This window comes from Macrobrachium rosenbergii, chromosome 56, assembly GCF_040412425.1.
Source record: "Macrobrachium rosenbergii isolate ZJJX-2024 chromosome 56, ASM4041242v1, whole genome shotgun sequence".
Classification (NCBI taxonomy): domain Eukaryota; kingdom Metazoa; phylum Arthropoda; class Malacostraca; order Decapoda; family Palaemonidae; genus Macrobrachium; species Macrobrachium rosenbergii.
The window spans coordinates 34,059,164-34,079,163 of NC_089796.1; the positions used below are offsets into that span (position 1 = coordinate 34,059,164).

At 33.6% G+C, this 20,000-nt stretch overlaps 1 protein-coding gene across 3 annotated transcripts in view; it reads right to left on the reverse strand.

The window, feature by feature from the left end:
• The window catches only part of LOC136836672 (C-type lectin 1-like), a 189,798-nt gene that overhangs the window by 108,462 nt on the left and 61,336 nt on the right, over positions 1 to 20,000 (reverse strand). For all 3 annotated transcript variants that reach the window (XM_067101143.1, XM_067101145.1, XM_067101144.1), the window contains 3 exons: positions 18,955 to 19,130; positions 17,914 to 18,170; positions 16,508 to 16,705 (listed from right to left, as the gene is read on the reverse strand). In XM_067101143.1, the coding sequence (XP_066957244.1) occupies positions 16,508 to 16,705; positions 17,914 to 18,118 (403 nt within the window). In that variant the 5' untranslated portion in view covers positions 18,119 to 18,170; positions 18,955 to 19,130. The remainder of the gene's footprint in view (positions 1 to 16,507; positions 16,706 to 17,913; positions 18,171 to 18,954; positions 19,131 to 20,000) is intronic.

Below are 20,000 nucleotides of genomic sequence, written 5' to 3' on the forward strand. Positions count from 1 at the left end.
TAGGTACTGACTTCACTGTGGGTGCGATCAGGGTGCGATCACTTTGTCTAGCCACTCTATAAACAGGTTCCGTGTCATCTATGACTTTGTATTGGCCCTCCACACTACTGGCAGTCTGGCCTCATTCACGTTGTGCTGCTTAAAGGCACAGGGGTTGTTTGAATGATAGACAAGTAGCGGCTTTAGTTTCAAATTGCCACTTGCGTTAACACATAGCAAAAGCGTAGGTCTGTCCTCCATGGGCTTGTGGCAGGCAGCGCCTTCTCTTCCTGGGGAATGAACGTCCTATTGGGCATCTTCCTCCAGAAGTGGCCCATTTCACTGCAATTGAAAACTTGTTGTGGGATGTGCCCTTCTGCCTCTACATACTAGGCAAACTCAGTCACGCACGTCTCAGCAGCAGCCTTGTCCACGCTTGCAGCCTCACCATGCCTCAGTACACAATGAATGCCATTTCTCCTCCTGAATTTGTCGAACCAGCTTTATTAGCCTTAAAATCCTCAGATGTAACACTAGTAGAAGGAGTTTCCTTCAGCAAACTGATAAAATTGCCGAGCTTTCTAGCAGATGATCGGCTCATTGATTCTATCAACTGCCATCTGTTTTGCATTTACCCACTTCAAAAGGATTTTTTATACCTCTTCAAGCATTTGGGATCTTATCTTATTAAGTACGGTCATGCCCTATGCAACATTAACCTCTTTAATGCCCTTGTTTTTCAAAATTGTCAAGATCTTCGACTTGGCCATCTTGTAGTCTGTCGCGAGGTCAGCCACACGAATACCATGCTCATACTTTTCTATAATTTCTTTCTTTATTTCAATGGTTATCTTCTCCTGCACCTTCTTCTCACCATCACTCTTCACTTTCTTTGGGGTCATTATGAAAAAAAACAACTACACACGTGAAAAACGACCACAAAGAGTTTGAAGTGAATTAATGCGTGTCTATTCAAGACCAAATTGAAAAACAAGCTATTGTGGGTGGATTAGAATTGCATGGGAGGTGAGTGAGAGATGTATGTGCATTACCATACGACAACAAGATGGCGGCCTCCATAGCGGCTCAGATGCACCCACGTGAGATGAGCAGCCCACATTTTTAAACTGTTTGTGTTTAAAAAATGAGTTCATGAATCAAGCTGCATTTTTATATATATTTATGCTCATGACTCAATTTGTTCGTGGGTAAATTGTATTTATGAATCAAGGTACTACTGTGTGTGTATATGTATATATATATATATATATATATATATATATATATATATATATATATATATATATATATATATATATATATATATATATATATATATATATATATATATATATATATATATATATATATATATATATATATATATATATATATATATATATATATATATATATATTATATATATATATATATATATATATATATATATATATATATATATATATATATATATATATATATATATATATATATATATATATATATATATATATATATATATATATATATATATATATATATATATATATATATATATATATATATATATATATATATATATATATATATATATATATATATATATATATATATATATATATATATATATATATATATATATATATATATATATATATATATATATATATATATATATATATATATATATTTTATATATATATGTTATATATATATATATATATATATAGTTATATATGAATGTCTTTGTATATATCAGATCTCATATATATATATATATATCTTATATATATATATATAGAGAGTTTATAGATAGATGTCATTGCTGTCATCGATATATATTTATAGATATGCTTGTATATATATATATTATATATATAACATTTAGTATGTTATTTTGTCATCAGTATATATATATATATATATATTTATAAATATAGTTATATATATATATGGCAATTATATCAGGTTTATTATATATATCATTATATATATATCCCATATGATTATATATTCAAGAGAGTAAAAGCACATATATCAATCGATATATATATATATATATATATAATATTGCATTATTTGATCATATATATAACGTATAGTTTTGGCCCAAACCATTTATATAATGATGTCATATGATTATTTCATTTATACATAGAATACTATATAATTTATATTCTGATATATAGAGACCTTTCATATATCTATATATCTATATTGCTATATATATATATATTAATATATAAATATATATAGCAAAATATTATATATTATATAGTTATATTTGAGATTATATATAGATAGTTATATATATAACGGCGTTATATAGTTTGTTTTATATATATATATATTATGGAGTAGATATTATATATATTTACAAGTTTGTGTAAGGTATATATTTATATTATTATATATATAATAAATAATTTCATGATTTTCCCTTAGTGAAATGTTTTGTAAATCTTTTGTGTATTTTTGTTTTCTTGTATTTACTGTTCTTAATTTTTCATGTATTCAGATTTGGTATTAGTTGTTTAAGAATGTCTTTTTATACTAGATTTAATTTTCATTTAAGATTTTCCTTCAAATCTTGTGTCGTTTCTTGAAAGTAAATTTGTGTTGATTTAATTTCTTGAGATTAACTTTGTCAATCTAACTCAAGAATTAATTAAATTTGTGTTGATTCAAGTTAGCAGTTTTTTCAGATTGTGAATTCTAATTATAAATTTTAAATTTAGAAATTAATTTTTGTATTTAAAATTTTAAAAACAGTGTTTATTTATTGACCCCAGTGAATAAGTGTGTGCATAAGGCAAAGTGATAAATATATTATTTTTAATTTTTGCTGAATTGAATTAAGATATGGAAACAGTTAAAGTTGTTTGATGGAGTAATGTCCTTTACTTTAGTATATTTCTTGTTCAATTGTTGATACCTGGCATTGCTTTGATAAAAGTCTGATCTTTCACATGATTAATAAACTTTTAAGGAATCGACCTTTAGAGTACTCAGTTTTATTTTTATAAGATTGCATCTGCTTTGATCACCTATTGTTCTATTAGTTGTTTAATAACCAGGTGTTTGGAACCATCGTGACAAAACCATTTTGGTGCCCAGGACCCAGGAAAAAATGATGTCATCACTTGTTTATGCTTTATACTGGTGAATTTTGGGGTAATTTGCTAGAATTCTGATGACCACATGGTTATTTTTTCATGTATTGTGAATTATTTATTTCTCTCTCTGAGAAAATGGCTCTCTTCAATGGTCAGAAATTTTTAGCAGTTCCATCCAAAAATGTATCTGATCAATTGATATTAGGTTGAGGTTTTAGCAATGGCATAGTGGGGAAAATGTATATAGTATGATTAATGGTGCAAATCAGATGTATCAAAAGTTTGTTTTGGACTCTGAGTAAAATAATTGATGAAGATGAGTTAAATTTCTCACAAGAGTTGTTGACTGTAAGCAAGTTAATTTTACTTATTATTAAGATGGTATAATAACAGTGAATCACAGTAATATTAAGGGATTTTTCCAGATTGAAATTGTTTAAAATCTTTTGAAATTTTTGTGTGTTCTTGTGTTTGCAATCTTAATTTTTCACCTTTTATATAGTGAGTGATTTAACATTTATTAGAAAAGAAATTCAAGATTTCCTAACAATTTAACATTGAATACTAGATTTAATTTTCATTTACTAAGATTTTCCTTCAAATCTTGTGTAATTCTTGAAAGTTTAACACTAGAATGCCCAATGGAGTCATTTTGACTCCTTGCCACCATTCAAAGTGCTCTGGACTCGGCTCCTTATCATATTTCACTGAATCATTCTATGGCTTTTAATGATTTGAGTAATTCCACATCATGCAACTGTAGAAGAATGTTTGGATTACTTTAGACATTAATTTTTAGTTTTTAATGGATGCCCTTCGGTAAAGGAAGAGTCATTTGACCCCTTTCAGCTGGACTCAAGTAAAAATGTAAGTCTCGTTTTCTAATAATTTTACAATTAAATACTCAAGACTCTAATATAATGGTTGTTTCATTGTGCCTACAAAGTAAGAAGATTTCTTCCTTCCAGATTTTTAATTTTTGAAGTCATTTTCCTCATGATTCAAGCAAATTTCCTACGTGCAACATTCAAGTAGACATCACTTGAACATTCCATTATCCATGTATGAATACAAATATTCATATCGTCTGCAACAGTTGTTTGTTGTTAGTGTCAGATAGAAAAGAACATTGTGCCAAGTGGTTTTCATGGAAGCACGGAAGAAGATTTATTGTCTTTACAGGAGCAAGTTCTTGTATTCTGATTGATATTTGAAGATGCAACTAATGGAGCCCTATTTGAACAAAGGGAGAAATGTCATCACCCAGTTTCTAACTATTTTACAGAAGATCAACTTAGCCAAGCAACTAAAAAAAAGGGGAACAGTATAATCGGGACTATGAATAAAAAGGAAGAGAAGTGCCTGTCACAGCTCTCTTAGAAAACCATGAAAATCCAAGTTGTACTCAACTAAGATTTACAAGTCTGATGATAGGACTCTAGCAGTTTATCAAGGAAAAGCTAAAAAAATGACTTGTTGTTCTAAGCACTCTCCATCAAGAAGTTGAAAACCCTAGCTAAATAATGCAAAGAAGACACCAAAACAATCAAATGTTACAACGATACTAAATATGGAGTTGACATTTTAGACCAAATGGCTTGAAAGTATTCAGTGAGCACAAGCACAAGGCGGTGGCCTGTACATTCTTTTCAAAACACCTTGAACCTGGCAGCAATAAATGTAAGGGCTATCTATAAGGAAGTGACAAAGGAAAAAATTACCAGGAAAGAGTTCCTTGAACACATTGTCAGAGGAATTAGCAGAGGTAAATATACAGTCAAGGAAGAAATTAGATGAGAAGGGGAAATAATCAAAGAAATGGAGAAAACAATGACCAAAGAGGAGACCTAAAGAAGTACTGCCAAGTTAGTTAAGACTCATTGTAAGAAGAATCGCACTATTGGTAGTTGCACAGAAATGTCAAACTTTTGCCATATGTGGTTCTTGCACTGCAGTAGTCATGCGCATGTGTAAAAGATGTAATATTGTGACATAGACTCAAATTGTAATTCATTTAGTTTCACATTGTATGATTACTAGGCTACCTATTTGTTTTTATTTCTAAGGTCTTTAGTTTCTTCATGTTTTCAACAATTGGAATACAAAGTACATACCCAAAATTATATAACAAAAATAAAAGTTATACTAGCCTAATCAACTGCTTATGATTTTTACCTAGGACCAATGACATGTGAATTATTCTCCTGGCCAATAAAATTACAGTGTTTGTATACATGATAATAACAAATGTAAAAAATTAAAATACAATTAAGATATTTCAATAAATATTAAAAATCTATACTGTCAAAAAGACTCTGACTAGAATTCAAATACACCACTAAATTTAAGCATCCTTAATTATAACAAAAGAGCAGTATATGCAATAATATTACATTGTCTGTATACAAAATTGTAAAGAACGTGAGAAATAATAATAAAATGCAAAATATTTCAGGATATAACTATAAAACATAGGAGTCAAAATGACTCCCTTTTGGGCATTCAGCCACATTGCTAGATCTGGGTATCCTAGTGTTAAATTTTGCTTGATTGATTTAATTTCTTAATAAATTAACCTTTGTAATCTAACTCAAGTATTAATTAAATTTTGTGTTGATTCAAGTAATAGTAATTTTTTTCAAATTGTGAATTCTAATTATAAATTTTAAATTTAGAAATAAATTTTTGTATTTAGAATTTTTAAAAACTGTTTAAAATATTGATGACCAGTGAATAGGATTAATTGTGTGCATAAAGCAAAGTGATAAACATGTTTTTTTCCTATAGTTTTGCTGAAGTGAATTAAGACCAGGGAAAGAGTTAAAGTTGTTTAATGGAGCAATGCCCCTTTTACTTTATTATATTTCTTGTTTAATTGTTGATACCTCACACTTGTTTTGATAAATTTAATTTGATTTTTCACACGATCAATAAGCTTTTTAAGGGATCACTGTTACCTTTAGGGTACTCAGTCACAATTTTTATTGTCATGAGAGTTCAGATATCTGGCTGAAGTGAGGTAAATTGTTAAAATTCTGTGATTAGTTCTTTAATAACCAGATATTTGGAACACATCGTAACAATAATAATATATTGGTATATAGACCTGGGAACAAAACAAAACATCACTCTGGTTTATGCTTTATAATGGTGGTATATATATATATATATATATATATATATGGTTATTTTATACACTATATTGTGAATTATTTATATGAGTAACTTTGAGAAAATATACATCCATCCAAAATGTATCTGAATCCAACCCGACTATATAGAGGACTGCTTTAGCAATGGCATGTTGGGGTAATGTCTATGGTATGATTATATGGTAAATCAGATATATTATAATCCAAGCATTGATGGATATTTATAAAATAATTATGAAGATGAGTTATATTATACAAGAGTTGTTGACTGTATATGGAGAGTTTATAATATTACAAGAGGAATATATAGCTAACATTGAATCTGAGGTAATAAAGAAATAGAAAAGTTATAGAAGCAGAGCTTATACATAAAAGCAGAATAAAGTTTGATTAAGCTAAAGATGCATCCTGATTTAGAGAAAATGCAGGCAGAAAGAGAAAGAGAGGACAGATAGAAAAGAGAATGAAAAGAAAGGGAAGAAATATCAGAAGAAGAAGAGATAAGAGAATGAGCAAATAGGAAATTTTTAAAAAATACAAAGAGGCCTTAGAAAAGAAAGAGAAAGGGCAAGAGAAGTTTGGCATGAAAAATTGACACAGAGAATTAAGATGAAACTTGCATAGTTATAGATGATGTTGTTAGAATTTTTACAGATCCCCAAAATTTGTTTGTAATCACTGTCTAACCCACCCAAGCGCATCAGTTTGATGCTCAATAAGAGGCAGAAGTTAAAATAAAATCATTAATAGTTTTGGGGTTTTAAATGACAAGAAGTGATTTTTTGCTATAAAATCATTTCAAGATAATGGCCTCGTCATCCATCAGAACACACTATTGCATTATTGGTAACGGATGAAGTGCATGCAGCCTTAAAAACTGGTCAATGCAAAATAGTACAATAAAAAATGAATATTTTTCTATGTTGTAATTTAGAAATAAAGACTTTTGGAAAGGATGACAAGATTTGTTTCATTCCGATTGTGCCTACAAACCCAAAAAGTCCTAAAATTGTATTCCAGATTCAAGTTAAAAGCGCGCTTGAAAACATAGTCCTAGAACAATAGCAAAGTGGAGAGGAATTTTGAGAAAAAAAGATAATTAAGATGAAGAGGTTAGAGAGAGCAGAGGGTTTTAAGGTCACTCAAAGGATCTTCCCCATGCACATTGAGCTATCACTATCATCAGCCATTATGACTAATCACGCTGAAAAGGAATTAAAAAAACAGTGAAAAACACGAGTGCAAACCAACAATGCGACAGGTTAAACATTCATCCATGGTCTTCAGGAACAAATAGCCAAAATTGTGAAATCGAAGTAGTGCAATAGCAGATAATTGCATATTTCATAAGAATCGTTCAGAAGTGAAACAAATTTCATGAAATTTTTCACAACAGCTCTTTAAAGTTGTCTCTATCAGAAAAGGGCAGGAGACCACGCAAAAATTGTTACCAGACACAACAAATTCCAAGAGTTGGTCCAGTGGTTAACAGGTGATTTTGGCTGAAACAGACTAGAATGGCATGTGGGGAAGATTGAGACAATATGGGAAGGCTGAGACTCTTCCATACTATTTAGCAATCAGTGGAATATTATGTTTCAAGCTTCCCAGTGGCAGAGCAGCTTTTAGGCTATTAAGCCATATATATCTATAACAGTACTCTGTAGAAACAACTCAAGGAGGGAATGAGAAATAAGGCACCAGTCAACAATTATTGCATGAAGCATGGATCTTGGTTAGTGTGGTTTTAGTTCCTGGTGCTAAGGCCATCAGTTGGAGAATAATCTCATCAATTTTCAGTTATTTTGATAAATGTAAAAGAAGTGTATGTCTGCCTGTTTGCACAACTGTCGTGTGAACTGGTGACAGAGAATGTTGATTTTGCTGTAAAGGACTCAGTGCCAGCTAATGAATTTGTGCATGTTTTACTAGTAATGAAGTAGGTGGTTTACCATTTGTTCCTTGCTATCTAAGTGATAGACAAACTATTAGGATTAGTAGCCTCATAGTAGATTTAGAGAAGAAGTCACCACCTGTTTCCAAGTTGTGAAACTCAAAGACAAAGTATGAAGAAATTACAGAACTTGCAGGCTGAAAATCTGCAGAGATGTTTACCTGCATTTCAAAAGGATGTGGGAAAATCTTTGAGCTTGCTCAATCATCTGTTCTTTCAGGGAAGTGAAGTTTCTCCATTGCTAAAGCAATGAAAATTTCTCAAGAAGAAGTCTATACTTGATTATCAATCACGACTTTGAGTCAGAGTTTTCTGATGATAGCAGTGAAACTACAGAAGCAGAGTTAAGATATTGAGAGTTCAGCCTCCTGCTCCAGTGAAGTGGATGGTTGAGCATGGAACTGACATCAAGTCACAGTTACGATTTGGCTGCATCAAAGTCTTCAGGCCATTGCACAGCTCAAGCAGTGCAACAACTGCTACTCCCTGTTATTACAAAGGGGATTGCAACAATCATAGAACACATCAAAGACAGAGAAACACCATTCCCAGTCTGAATGGGATATCATCATTCTGATTCCAAAACCATGAAGAAGAAACCTGGTTGAAATGCTACAGTCTGATATATGGAATCAGGTATCTCTTATGACAGATTACTGGAAGTTTTTCACTGGAGATGGACAGTTAGCAAAGGATGTGGAAGCAGGGTGCAGGTCTGTCCACATAGCGGATAGCTGGAAAAGGGTTGTGAACCACTTCAGTGATGGACAACATCGACCACAACCCATCTGAGGTTACTGAGGAAACCCTTTTCCATGGAACTGATCTCCATATTTGGGACACCCTACCAAGGAGAACACTGGACAGGAAAGACAGCAATTAATGTTTGCACCTGAGAAAGTTATCGGTGCCGATTCCTGTAAGAAGTATTCACAAGGTAATCTCACCAGCTTCCTTTCAAACAAAGAACCCTGTTGCCTCCAAAGTTTGGAATACCAGAAATTGTAAAAGTGATAGAGGAATATCTTTAGCTTCAGCATTGTTCCAGGATCTGTAACTTGTCAAGGGTGAAACAAGGTCATAACTGTTTATCATCCAGAGAATAGCATTGATGCAGTGAATCTGAAAAGTGGTTAGCTAAGTCACATTGTTTTGAATCAGGGGAAGAAGAGAGTTTTCCCTTGAGAATTTGAAGTTAACCATAACTTCATTGGGATTTCACCTGAGATGATCAGGCTCATTCTCTTGCAGAGAATTGGGAATCAAACAAGTGATGCAAGGAGAAATGTGAAGCAGGATGTCACTGATTTTTAGAAACCCTGAAAATAATTCAAGAGAAAATCAAGATATGATCAGCCAATCTTATGTGTAGCAAGGCAGGTGTTCTTACAGTGAAAAGATGGCCCCTGATCAAGTATGGTCGAAGACAAGAGAGGTAATGTTTGGTCGAACTTATGTGATTGAAACATTGAGATGGAAACAATGACATCTCTTACATGTGAATCTTCTTCATGGCAGTGGTTAAAACAGAAACTGGTGTCAATAAGGCAGGAGTTCATCATCTGGAACGATGATGGCTGTCAGCTGCAAGCTGAAACCAAGATGTACAATTCTTCCAGGTTGAAAATTTGGAGGATAAACTAAAACATCTGAGTGACAGCAAAGTGGTACACTGACGTAATTGTTTGCTGAAATTTTGCAACCTAGGCAATGATCTGTCAGGCATGAGATAAAGATCAGAGAAGATGGAAACCTTTTAAACAGAGAGTCCACATCTCTTATCCCTTCTGGCACATGAGATGTTTTGATGGAACTGAATATTTATTCCAGCATGGATTGGTAGAACCAGTTCAAGTCATTATAGTCCTCTTGTGGTCAGTGAAGAAATCTGATACCTCATTTCTTTTGTACAATAATAGGAAACTGAATTCCATCTGTGTGGCTGACAATTCATCTCAGGGACATCTTATAAACCAATTACTTGATAATATTGGGTTCAAGGCTGGCAAGTTTGTTTCAAGATAAATTTGTTGAAAGGTTATCAAAGCAATGGAATGCTGACCAATTGCTCATGAGCTTTCAGTACTCTTTTAAAGGCTGATCAATACATTGTTTTGACTGAAGATCTGATGAATGCACCTGCAACATTCAGTGAGTGATGGATCATCCGCTTAGTGTCTTCATAGAAGGAGTAGGTGTTTACCTTAAGGAGACAGCAGTGATTTACACTAATGAATGGGAAGAACATCTGAAGATTTTCTTGGAGAGTGTTCAAGAAACTACAGCTGAAACAGGACTTAACAATCAGCTTACAAAAAAAGTGAGTTTGGAAAGAGCCAGTATCTAGATTTGAAGACAACAAAGACATTGCCCACCCTGTTGCTAATGCAGAAGGTATCCATACAGACACACCTTGACCAGAGAGATAGCTACAAAATTTTTGGGCATGGCAGACTCTTTATCAAACAACTCAGTCTCAAACTTCTATGAGCCGATAAAGAAGAACTTTAACTGACTTCTTCAGGCAAAGAAGTTTGCTTGACTCCAGAATGTCAAAGCAGAAATTTGAGAAGGATTGCCAGCTTTAACTTCAAAGACCATTTATATCCTGTCAGACTTCAATAAGAAGTTTGTGATCTGCATGTTGAATACTTCCAGCTGAGAATTCAAACATGTTCCAGCTTCAAGAAGATGACAGGGTGGTATTGTACATCCAGACTGTTTCAGCTGTCTTCAAAGTTGGAAAAGTCATCAGAAAATTATTCTACCAAAGAAAAAGAAACATTATGCATTAATCACAGATGGAAAAGTTTGGTCCATGAATAGGCCCAAAGAAAGAAAAGATTTTGAGTGTTGTCTGACCACACTTCTATCTCATTCATCAATAAGATGAAAAACAACAGTCAGAGATCATCACAGGTTGTCTTTGATGCCTGCAATACATCCAATGTAAATGAAACACATTTTGGAACAAATAATGTCATAAGATTATTTATCCCATTCTTAGAAAAGGGCGATTCAAACCTGATAATTAATCTTTTAGGAGGATTTTTCAAAATGTTGTCTTGCCATCTATGTTGAGATCTTTCACTGATTTTGATATATTGACTGGTTCTAGTTTTTTTTTTATTCTGTACTTTTAGTTATTAGTTCCATATGAACATTTTATTGAAAACCCTTACTAAATTAATAACCAAGATTTCTTGATAAAAATGGTTGGATAAAAGTTTAAAGTTCCAGACATTGTAGCTGACATTGAAATTGTTTTTATTTTGGTTGATTCATGTGATGACAGTTTCTGTTAGATATGCTATTTTCAACTGAAATAACATTGAGTCATGTCACATACAACATTTGTTAAGACTTTAACCATAAAAAGAAAAGTAAGAGAAATACCTTTCTAAACGGAAACCAATCATGTTATTGTCACTCAACCTACACCTTTGAAAAATTGCATCATGTTTAAGAAGGTTGGCTGATCACATATTGACTGTTGGATCCCAGCTAGATTTTCTGTTGAAGAGAGGGCAATATTTATTTAAGAGTAACATTTGCAAGTGCACAGATCGCAGGGAAGACCCATGCTTTTAGTAAGATTGCATTTCCTGATCAGCCTGCTTTGCATCCACATTTGTAAGTTTTGGCCCCAGAACGTTTTGTCTTAATAATGATGTCATCTGATTGGTTCATTTCTTGCAGAATACTTGCCATTTGCTTCATTCTGGTTTCCATCCCCACTCAGCAGGTTCTCTCTGGCTGTGGCTGACACTGGGTGGCCTCTCTCCTCACACACAACCAGCCTCTCTCTCAGCACTCTTGGTCAAAAAGGAGAAATTCCCCTGGTTGGTAAAAATTTGGGTCATATGATATTGTTTTAGCTTTTGAGATCTGATAGTAGAAAATGTATATATTCATCCACAGTGCCATCAAAAATTTTTCATGATTCTATGACAAACCTCTCCAGTTTGTGTCAGGTCACTGAATTCCACTCTGAGAGGGTATTACTCATGGGAGAATACAGTGGAGGTATATGGAAAGATTTTCCATGTAGTGAAGTTGTTTTGTAAATCTTTTCCGGATTTTTGTGTGTTCACAGCCTTTGAACGCATGGAAGAAATTTTCACATTTTCTCCTGGTGGTGATTTAACATTTATTTGCTTAGCAATCCAAGGTATTTCTTAATAATTTAACATTGCATACTATATTTAATTTTCATTTACTAAAATTTTCTTTTCAAATCAAGAATTCTTGATAGTCTAAATTTTGCTTTAATTGATTTAATTTCTTGATAAATTAACCTTTGTAATTTAACTAAAAGAATTAATTAAATTTTGTGTTGATTTCAAATAATAGTAATTTTTTCCAGTTCTAATTAAGATTTTAAATTTAGAAATAAATTTTTTGCATTGAGGACAAAAACTGTTTCGTGATCAAGTGACAACATTAATTGTGGCAGACAATCTGGGCAACATGTTTTGTCTGCCATTTTGCTGAACTGGAACAACTCTGTCTTGTTGGCATTGTTTTATGGAAATTGCGCCAGTTTTATGGAATTGTGTTCTTGTCTGTCACCTTGCGCCTTCCTTTTGACCACGTTGGAATTTGGTCTTTTTAAAGCCATTGATAAGCGGGAATTATCACTGTTGCCAAAGCAGCACAAGTCACATCCTGACTGTCATGTCAAGAAGTTCAGATATCACTGCTGAAGTGTATTTAAATCCTTTTTTAAATTCTGTGATTAGTCCCTTTCTAATTAACCGCAGAGCCAATTTTGGCCATAATCTTTCGGATAACAAAAAACATTGGTTTTCAACCTAGAATAGCTCTTATAGATCATGGTATATAGCTTATAAGTCATACCATTAGAAAGAGCATGACTAGAGCTAAGTTTTTATATTTTTTTTTATTTTTCTATATATATAAATTCTTCTTAGACGCCTGATATATGAGTGAATGTTTGTATGTTTGTGCACTATAGAAATCCAAAGCGCTTGACCGCTCTAGACAAATTTGGCACTTGGCCATCATTTGACCCAACTTCGATAATAGGGTAGGTTTCAAACCCATGTACAGTTAAACACAGACATCTTCCCATTTATCTAGGCTAATGTTCCTTTTATCCACATACTTAGCCATTCAAGTAGTTGCTGGCTCAACCAGACATGCAAGACGTACTGTGACCGTATGTCATTTTTTTTTATTTGTTCAAATGTAATTAATTAGTTTCTTCTTTGTTTTTACCATCGGAATTCGTTATAATGACTGCTTTGTGATGTCACAATGAAGTATTTCGCTATAAAGTCAGTTTAAATGTGGTTTGGAATAATTTTAGAAAGAGAAAAAGCTTCCATTGAAAGTTATTCATCTTCTTTATTCACTCATGTGAAATAGCTGCTAGCTCAACCCGTCATGCAAGAAGTGCGATGACAGTGTTTCCACTTTTTTATATGTTCAAATGCAAATTTCCTCATTAATTCAATTGTTTCTTCTTCATTTTTACATTCGGAGTTCGTTATAGTGACTATTTCATAATGTCATGATGGCGCATTTCGCTAAAAAGTAGGTTTAAATGAGGTTTGAAATGATAATAATTTTGGGTGATTTGGTAACAATACTTCACTACATGCCTAAGCCCGGGTATTCACGTCCATTTAAGCTTCTTACCTGATCCATAAGGGTTATGTTAACTGAGACATTTCTATAAATAGCACACTATTGTTCTTTCTTGAGGCAGTGGAAGACATTCCTCACCAATCCCAGTGTGATGAGGATATCATCATTTCTGATGAACATGTGCCCTCCATAACGGGGAAGTGCACTGCTTTGTGTAGATTAATAGAAATGAATGAAAAACACGCACCAGGATGTCCAGGTGTAGGGTAGAAGAGTCCATGTAGATATGATTTGTCATCAGACTGATAGTCCATCAAAAGGGATGTTTGTGATTCAGTGTTTAAGTAAGCTTGATCATCAATTGCCACCTTAAATCTGCTGCTAAAGAGTTGAGCGAAAATTCCACCACAATCATCATGAGGGCTGACAAAACTGAGCAACTGTAATCAATAACGCCAACAATAACTACCAAAAGTTAGATGACATAATCAGAGATTAGACTAGGTTCCATAACTTAACTCATAATCCAACCAACAAGATCAAGAGGAAGTCAGTCATGGGAGCAATTATGGTTGGTGGAGATGCCAATGAACTACCAACCATCCAGGACACTTCAGTCATGGTTACATCTATGAAATCGTAAAAACCTACAAATGCAGTAAACACTTACACCTAATTACCAATCAGTGCATTGCCCTGATGTATGTACTATCGAAATGTATTACAAACTCCTGACTTCCTACATACCATACCATCACATCCTCATTTCACCTGCTTAGTGTCTGGAGATTATTAAGGAATCCCCCAAGGGAAGCATTATTGCTTCCTTAGACTCTGGATCATAATTCACAAGCATCTCTGTCAAAACAGCTATCAACCTCATGATGCAACATATCTCCAGGGACCATTCCACCCATCACCTGAACATCCGAGAACACACCCTTTGTTCCATATCAGAAATCTATGCAAAGAGGGGTCCCTTTCCACCCATAGAGGGCACTTGTACATCCAGAAAGACAATGTCACCAGCGGTTCCCCTCCTGGCATTCTCTTCACAAATTTATAAATGGGGATTGTTGAGGAACATGTTTTCTTCCACCTACAGAAGCCTGCCACTTATGCCAAGCATAGCGTCAGTACCATTTGTCTGTACCACAGAGGTGCAGATGAAATGCCTCCCAGAAGCCTTCCAACAATTTAATGAATACGCTATACTTGTGAATATAGCACTGACAGATGGCTCCCATTCCTGGATATTCTAATCACTGAAATTGATCAGGGAACAGTACCACAATTTGCATGAAACCTACAATTAATATGAAACCTACTACCCTTAGATTTTTGCCTGAGAAGGCAGAAAGAGTAATGAGTGTGTATGTCGGAAGGCCTTCTCTCACTGCTCTTCATGGTAAAACACAAGCTGAATTGGAGAGAATATCCCAGGTACTTGTGAATAATATGTACTTTCAACAGGCAAATGGACTATGTTATTAGAAAGACATCAAACTTGTGATACCACCAAACACTCCTTCCCACTGCAGCCACCCATTCAGACATCAAGCTTTATCATAAGGTCCATGTTCACAACATATATACAAAAGATCAGTATGACCTTCTTGGGAATGTCTCAGCTAATATCACCTCTACAGAACCATGTAAAAAGACAAACAGTAATATGCTATACTGACAGACATACCACCCTGAAGAGGACCAACATGGCCTTCCAATGTTGTGCCCATAGGTATGGCTCCATGTGCTTCTTGGAATGTACCTCCTGCCAAATCAAGAATATACCATCAAGAAACACATATGTGAAGCACACAACACTTCCTTAACGAAGAAAGCCTTTATTAACAGCATCAATATGATAAATTGTGCACCTGACCAAAAACACCTACTTATTCTGGAGGTTCTTGAAGACCTACATGAGATTCCCACCCTGAATGCGACCAAATAACCATTCCTCCTCCCTACACCCACACAATGCCCTCAAGTTACACTTCCAATGCACTACAACAGTCACCAACTACAGGATGGTCCTAACTGCCCTCTGACCTGCCATTCACAGCAGCTGCAGCAATGTGGCCATCATGTGTAACAGCGATTTATGTTTCATAACTATCACTTTAATGCTTTACCATTCACAAACCAGGATAAAAACTCCTTGATCCGTTCAAGTATTCACATCCTTTGTGATCACAACCCTCCACCCCCCTCCCTAAGAAGTGAATAAAAGTTTATGTAAAACACAAAGTAACTTCATTAATGTTTTGAAGATTACCACCGCCACCCACTGGACTTCCCTCTTCTGCTGCTCACCATAACTGACGTACCTTCTCCTTAGACCTGTATTTGAATATTTCGCTTGTAAAATGTTTTTAGAAATAAGCATCCTTATGACTTTTAAGAATTTTTCACCATCTATGGAACAAATATCAGCCACTTACTTTTCTCTTTTCTGCCACAGATAAAGAAGTAATAAGAAGAGAAAAGATAATGTAAGAACTTAATTCTACTGATGCAGCCGTCATGTTCAGTTTTATCATTGTTATTATTTTATCACTTATTTTTATCACTTTTTGAAGACGTGAATAAATATCGAAGAAGAGAAAGGAGAGGAAGAAATTAAGATGGAGCAAAATAACCAGTTATAACTCTATAGCCAAGAAATCAATTCACAGTTCTGGACTTACATTCCTCATTAAGGTAAACAGATATCTTCCTTAATAATTCAATGTCATCCACGATAGCCAGTTCTCCTGGGTACTCCAGATCTCCACACCGCAGACTTGCTTCGCTCCATGGAACGCTATATTCATTCAGGAATGATATACATTTGTCACCGAGAGCAATGTAGTGTCTTGGACACACAAACTCAGGAGCTGACTCATCTGTAAAAAAAAATTAAGAAATTAGTACAATGTACACATCCCATGTGGCTTTACTTATCTAGATTTTCATTTAACCCTTTTAGATTAGTTGCTTTTGATAGCCACTCTGCTCCCATTCTTACTTCTTCTGCTCTTTATTGTTCTGCTGACTTAACTACGCTTTTTCTGTCATTTAAAATTTGAAGTTCATGCTTTTGCCAATGATTTATCTATGCATAATAGCCGTTGTTCATACTCAAACTCGAATCTCTTCTTTCATCCATCAGCTATGATCTTGAAATGGGGATCTCGTATCTTAGTCATATTCACTAACTCCAAAACATGTCTTCCTGTTTCTGCCTTCTCTCCCTTTCAGATCTTCATTTAACTTCTCAATTCTATGAATGTTTTACACGGTCAGATTCATTCAAACATTTCTTGAAGAGACTGCATAGTTCAAATAGCTAACTCTTTGTTCTTAAACACTGCATTTTGTTCATCCAGGCTGTTAAGAGTTTGCTTACCTTTTTCTTCAGTTTTCAACATTCATATCATATTTTTGGTTACTGCATCATTTACTTGCATTCTCTGTTAGACTAAATCAAAGGCAGTGATCACATTAGTGAGCCCATGCCTATCTCTTCTTTACACCCTTATTTCTTGTTTTTTGTCCCAAGTACCATCTAGGGCAGCGTTTCACTTAGCTTAAACAGAGTCCTTATATGCCAAGCTTTAGACCTTTCGTCCTGCTCCCATTTCCCATTTTGGAGTGGAGACCTACTTTTTCCTTTACTTTCTTTTTCTTGGGTTTGATAAGGGCATCGGGTTTTTCCTATCAGCTTCTGTGTTAAAAACCATCATTGATGTCATTGTATCGAATGAGGAGGAATAACTGTAACGATCTTTGCTTGCAAAACAATTAACATGCTTTGGTATTAATGCTGTTTTTACTGTTGCACATGATGAATATTCTGGGTAAACACCTTATAACATTCTCTTCTACTGCACGTTCTTTAACTCGAGATTAATTTTATTATTTATAATTCATGAAGGTGACTATTGTGTATTAAAAATCTTTCTTTAACTATATTTTTTGTTACAAAAAACATTACCTTCATAATCACATAGAAGGAACTGTAAGTGCACATGTACTATTCTATGGTATAATCTGTTTAAAAAATATTCAAGTGGTTATTTTTCTGTAAAAATCTTTAGGCAACTATACTCACTTTTGTAATATTTGTCGTAGTTACTTGTTTGTTCACATATGAACCAAAAGGCTGAATGGCAGTCTAAGTCATTAATATAAAAACTCTGACCGTTGTTGATATGTGCACAGTTCTCCCGTGTTCCTCCGTTGGGCTCTTGGTAGTCTGGGTAGCCTGCCCAGAAAGGAGTTCCCATCGGGAAATCTTGACCGTCTTCGAGGTCCATTGGCCCTCGTGCCCTGAGTCGGTGCCGTCAATCCAGAAGGATTCTTTCATTTCTAATAGAAGAAGAAATACGTTACAGTTTATAATCCCGATGGAATTGCTATTTATTACTGCTCAGAAAGAGAAAATTTTTTATTCCTTGTGATAAAAAGAAGACAATATTATTTACAAACCCAAGACGAGAGTCCTGCAATCCTCATGAAAGAAGAAATTAATTATTGTTTATAAATTTCTACGAGGAAGTCTTTTACTCCTGGTGAAAGTTAAAAGTAGTTACTATTTACAGTGCCGAAGAGGAAGTCTTTCACTTATGATGAGACAAAGGAATTATTAATATCCAAAGTTTTTTCTGTCTAGACGGCTGAGTCACTTTTAGACTCGTAGGACAAGACAGGAGGATTTGCTCCTAAATATTTGAAGAAAATGAGAGCAATAGAAAGTTTGAAAGGGACCATTAAGAAGAAAAGAAGTAAAGGAAAAAAGCAAAGCAGTTGAAAAGTCGAGGAGATACTGCAAAGAATTCTTGTAAGAGAAAGAGTAGCTATTATTCCTCACCTATGACAAAGAATTCCGAAATAGAGCAAAACAATACTGTTTCAGAAAGGAGTACCAACCTTTAATTATCTCCGATGAGGAACAAAGCTCTCGAATAGAGTTGCATTCGAGGTCTTCATAGTTTCTTAATGTACTTTTATAATTTCATTTTTGAATATATAGATCATTTTTTCTCAATCACGTGAGTCGTTTAAGTGTCTTAGTTAATTTCTGTTTATATTCTGGCGGTTCAATTCTAAATTTAGACAGTTCAACAGTAAGTTTTTCAAGTGAAAAATATACCATTGTTGATGATGTGATCGACGATAGCCTTGAAGTGTCGAGCTGAGTCAATGAGAGCCAAAGTTGCCCCTCGCTGTTCGCGGCAGAACTCGTGAGCTTCTGGGAAAGTCAGTCGAAATCCGGTCTGGAACATCAAGCATTTTTCTCCTACTTGCTCGAACCCTCATCGCAGAAAGCTTGTAAAAAATCCTTTTAGGTTTTATATATATATATATATATATATATATATATATATATATATATATATATATATATATATATATATATATATATATATATATATATATATATATATATGTATATATATATATAGACATAGATAAATAATGTTTTCTTTTATAAAAAAATTCCATCTAGCATAGGTTGCCCAAAAAAAAGAAGGTAGATTTTACAGCGTTTAACTTCGAAAATACTGTTTCCGTCAACGTACAGGTAATGGATTAAGAAATACAGAACAGTGCTATTTGTACGGCTGAAGGAATGTTCCAGAAGTCGGCCGATACGTCACTCCTGTTTGATCATAAAAAGAAATACGATGAACCTCTCAAAGGAAGCCTGACATTCAGAACTGACTGATAAAATCCTCCTCTAAAAACTGTAAACAAGGTTAAGAAAAACTTTCAACAGGAATGGCGTAGTGGCCGACTTCTGGAACATTCGTTTAGCTGTATAAATACCACTGTTCCGTACCTTTCAATCCATTTCCTGTCCGCTGAAGGGAAACAAGTCTCCGTAATATAAAGCTGTAAAATTTATTTCTCTGGTGCTTTTATGGGCAAACTTTATTATATATATATATATATATATATATATATATATATATATATATATATATATATATATATATATATATATTTATATATATATATATATATATATATATATATATATATATATATATATATATATATATATATATATATATATATATATATATATATATATATGTATATATATATATATATATATATATATATATATATATATATATATATATATATATATATATATATATATATGTGTACATGTGTGTGTGTACATATATA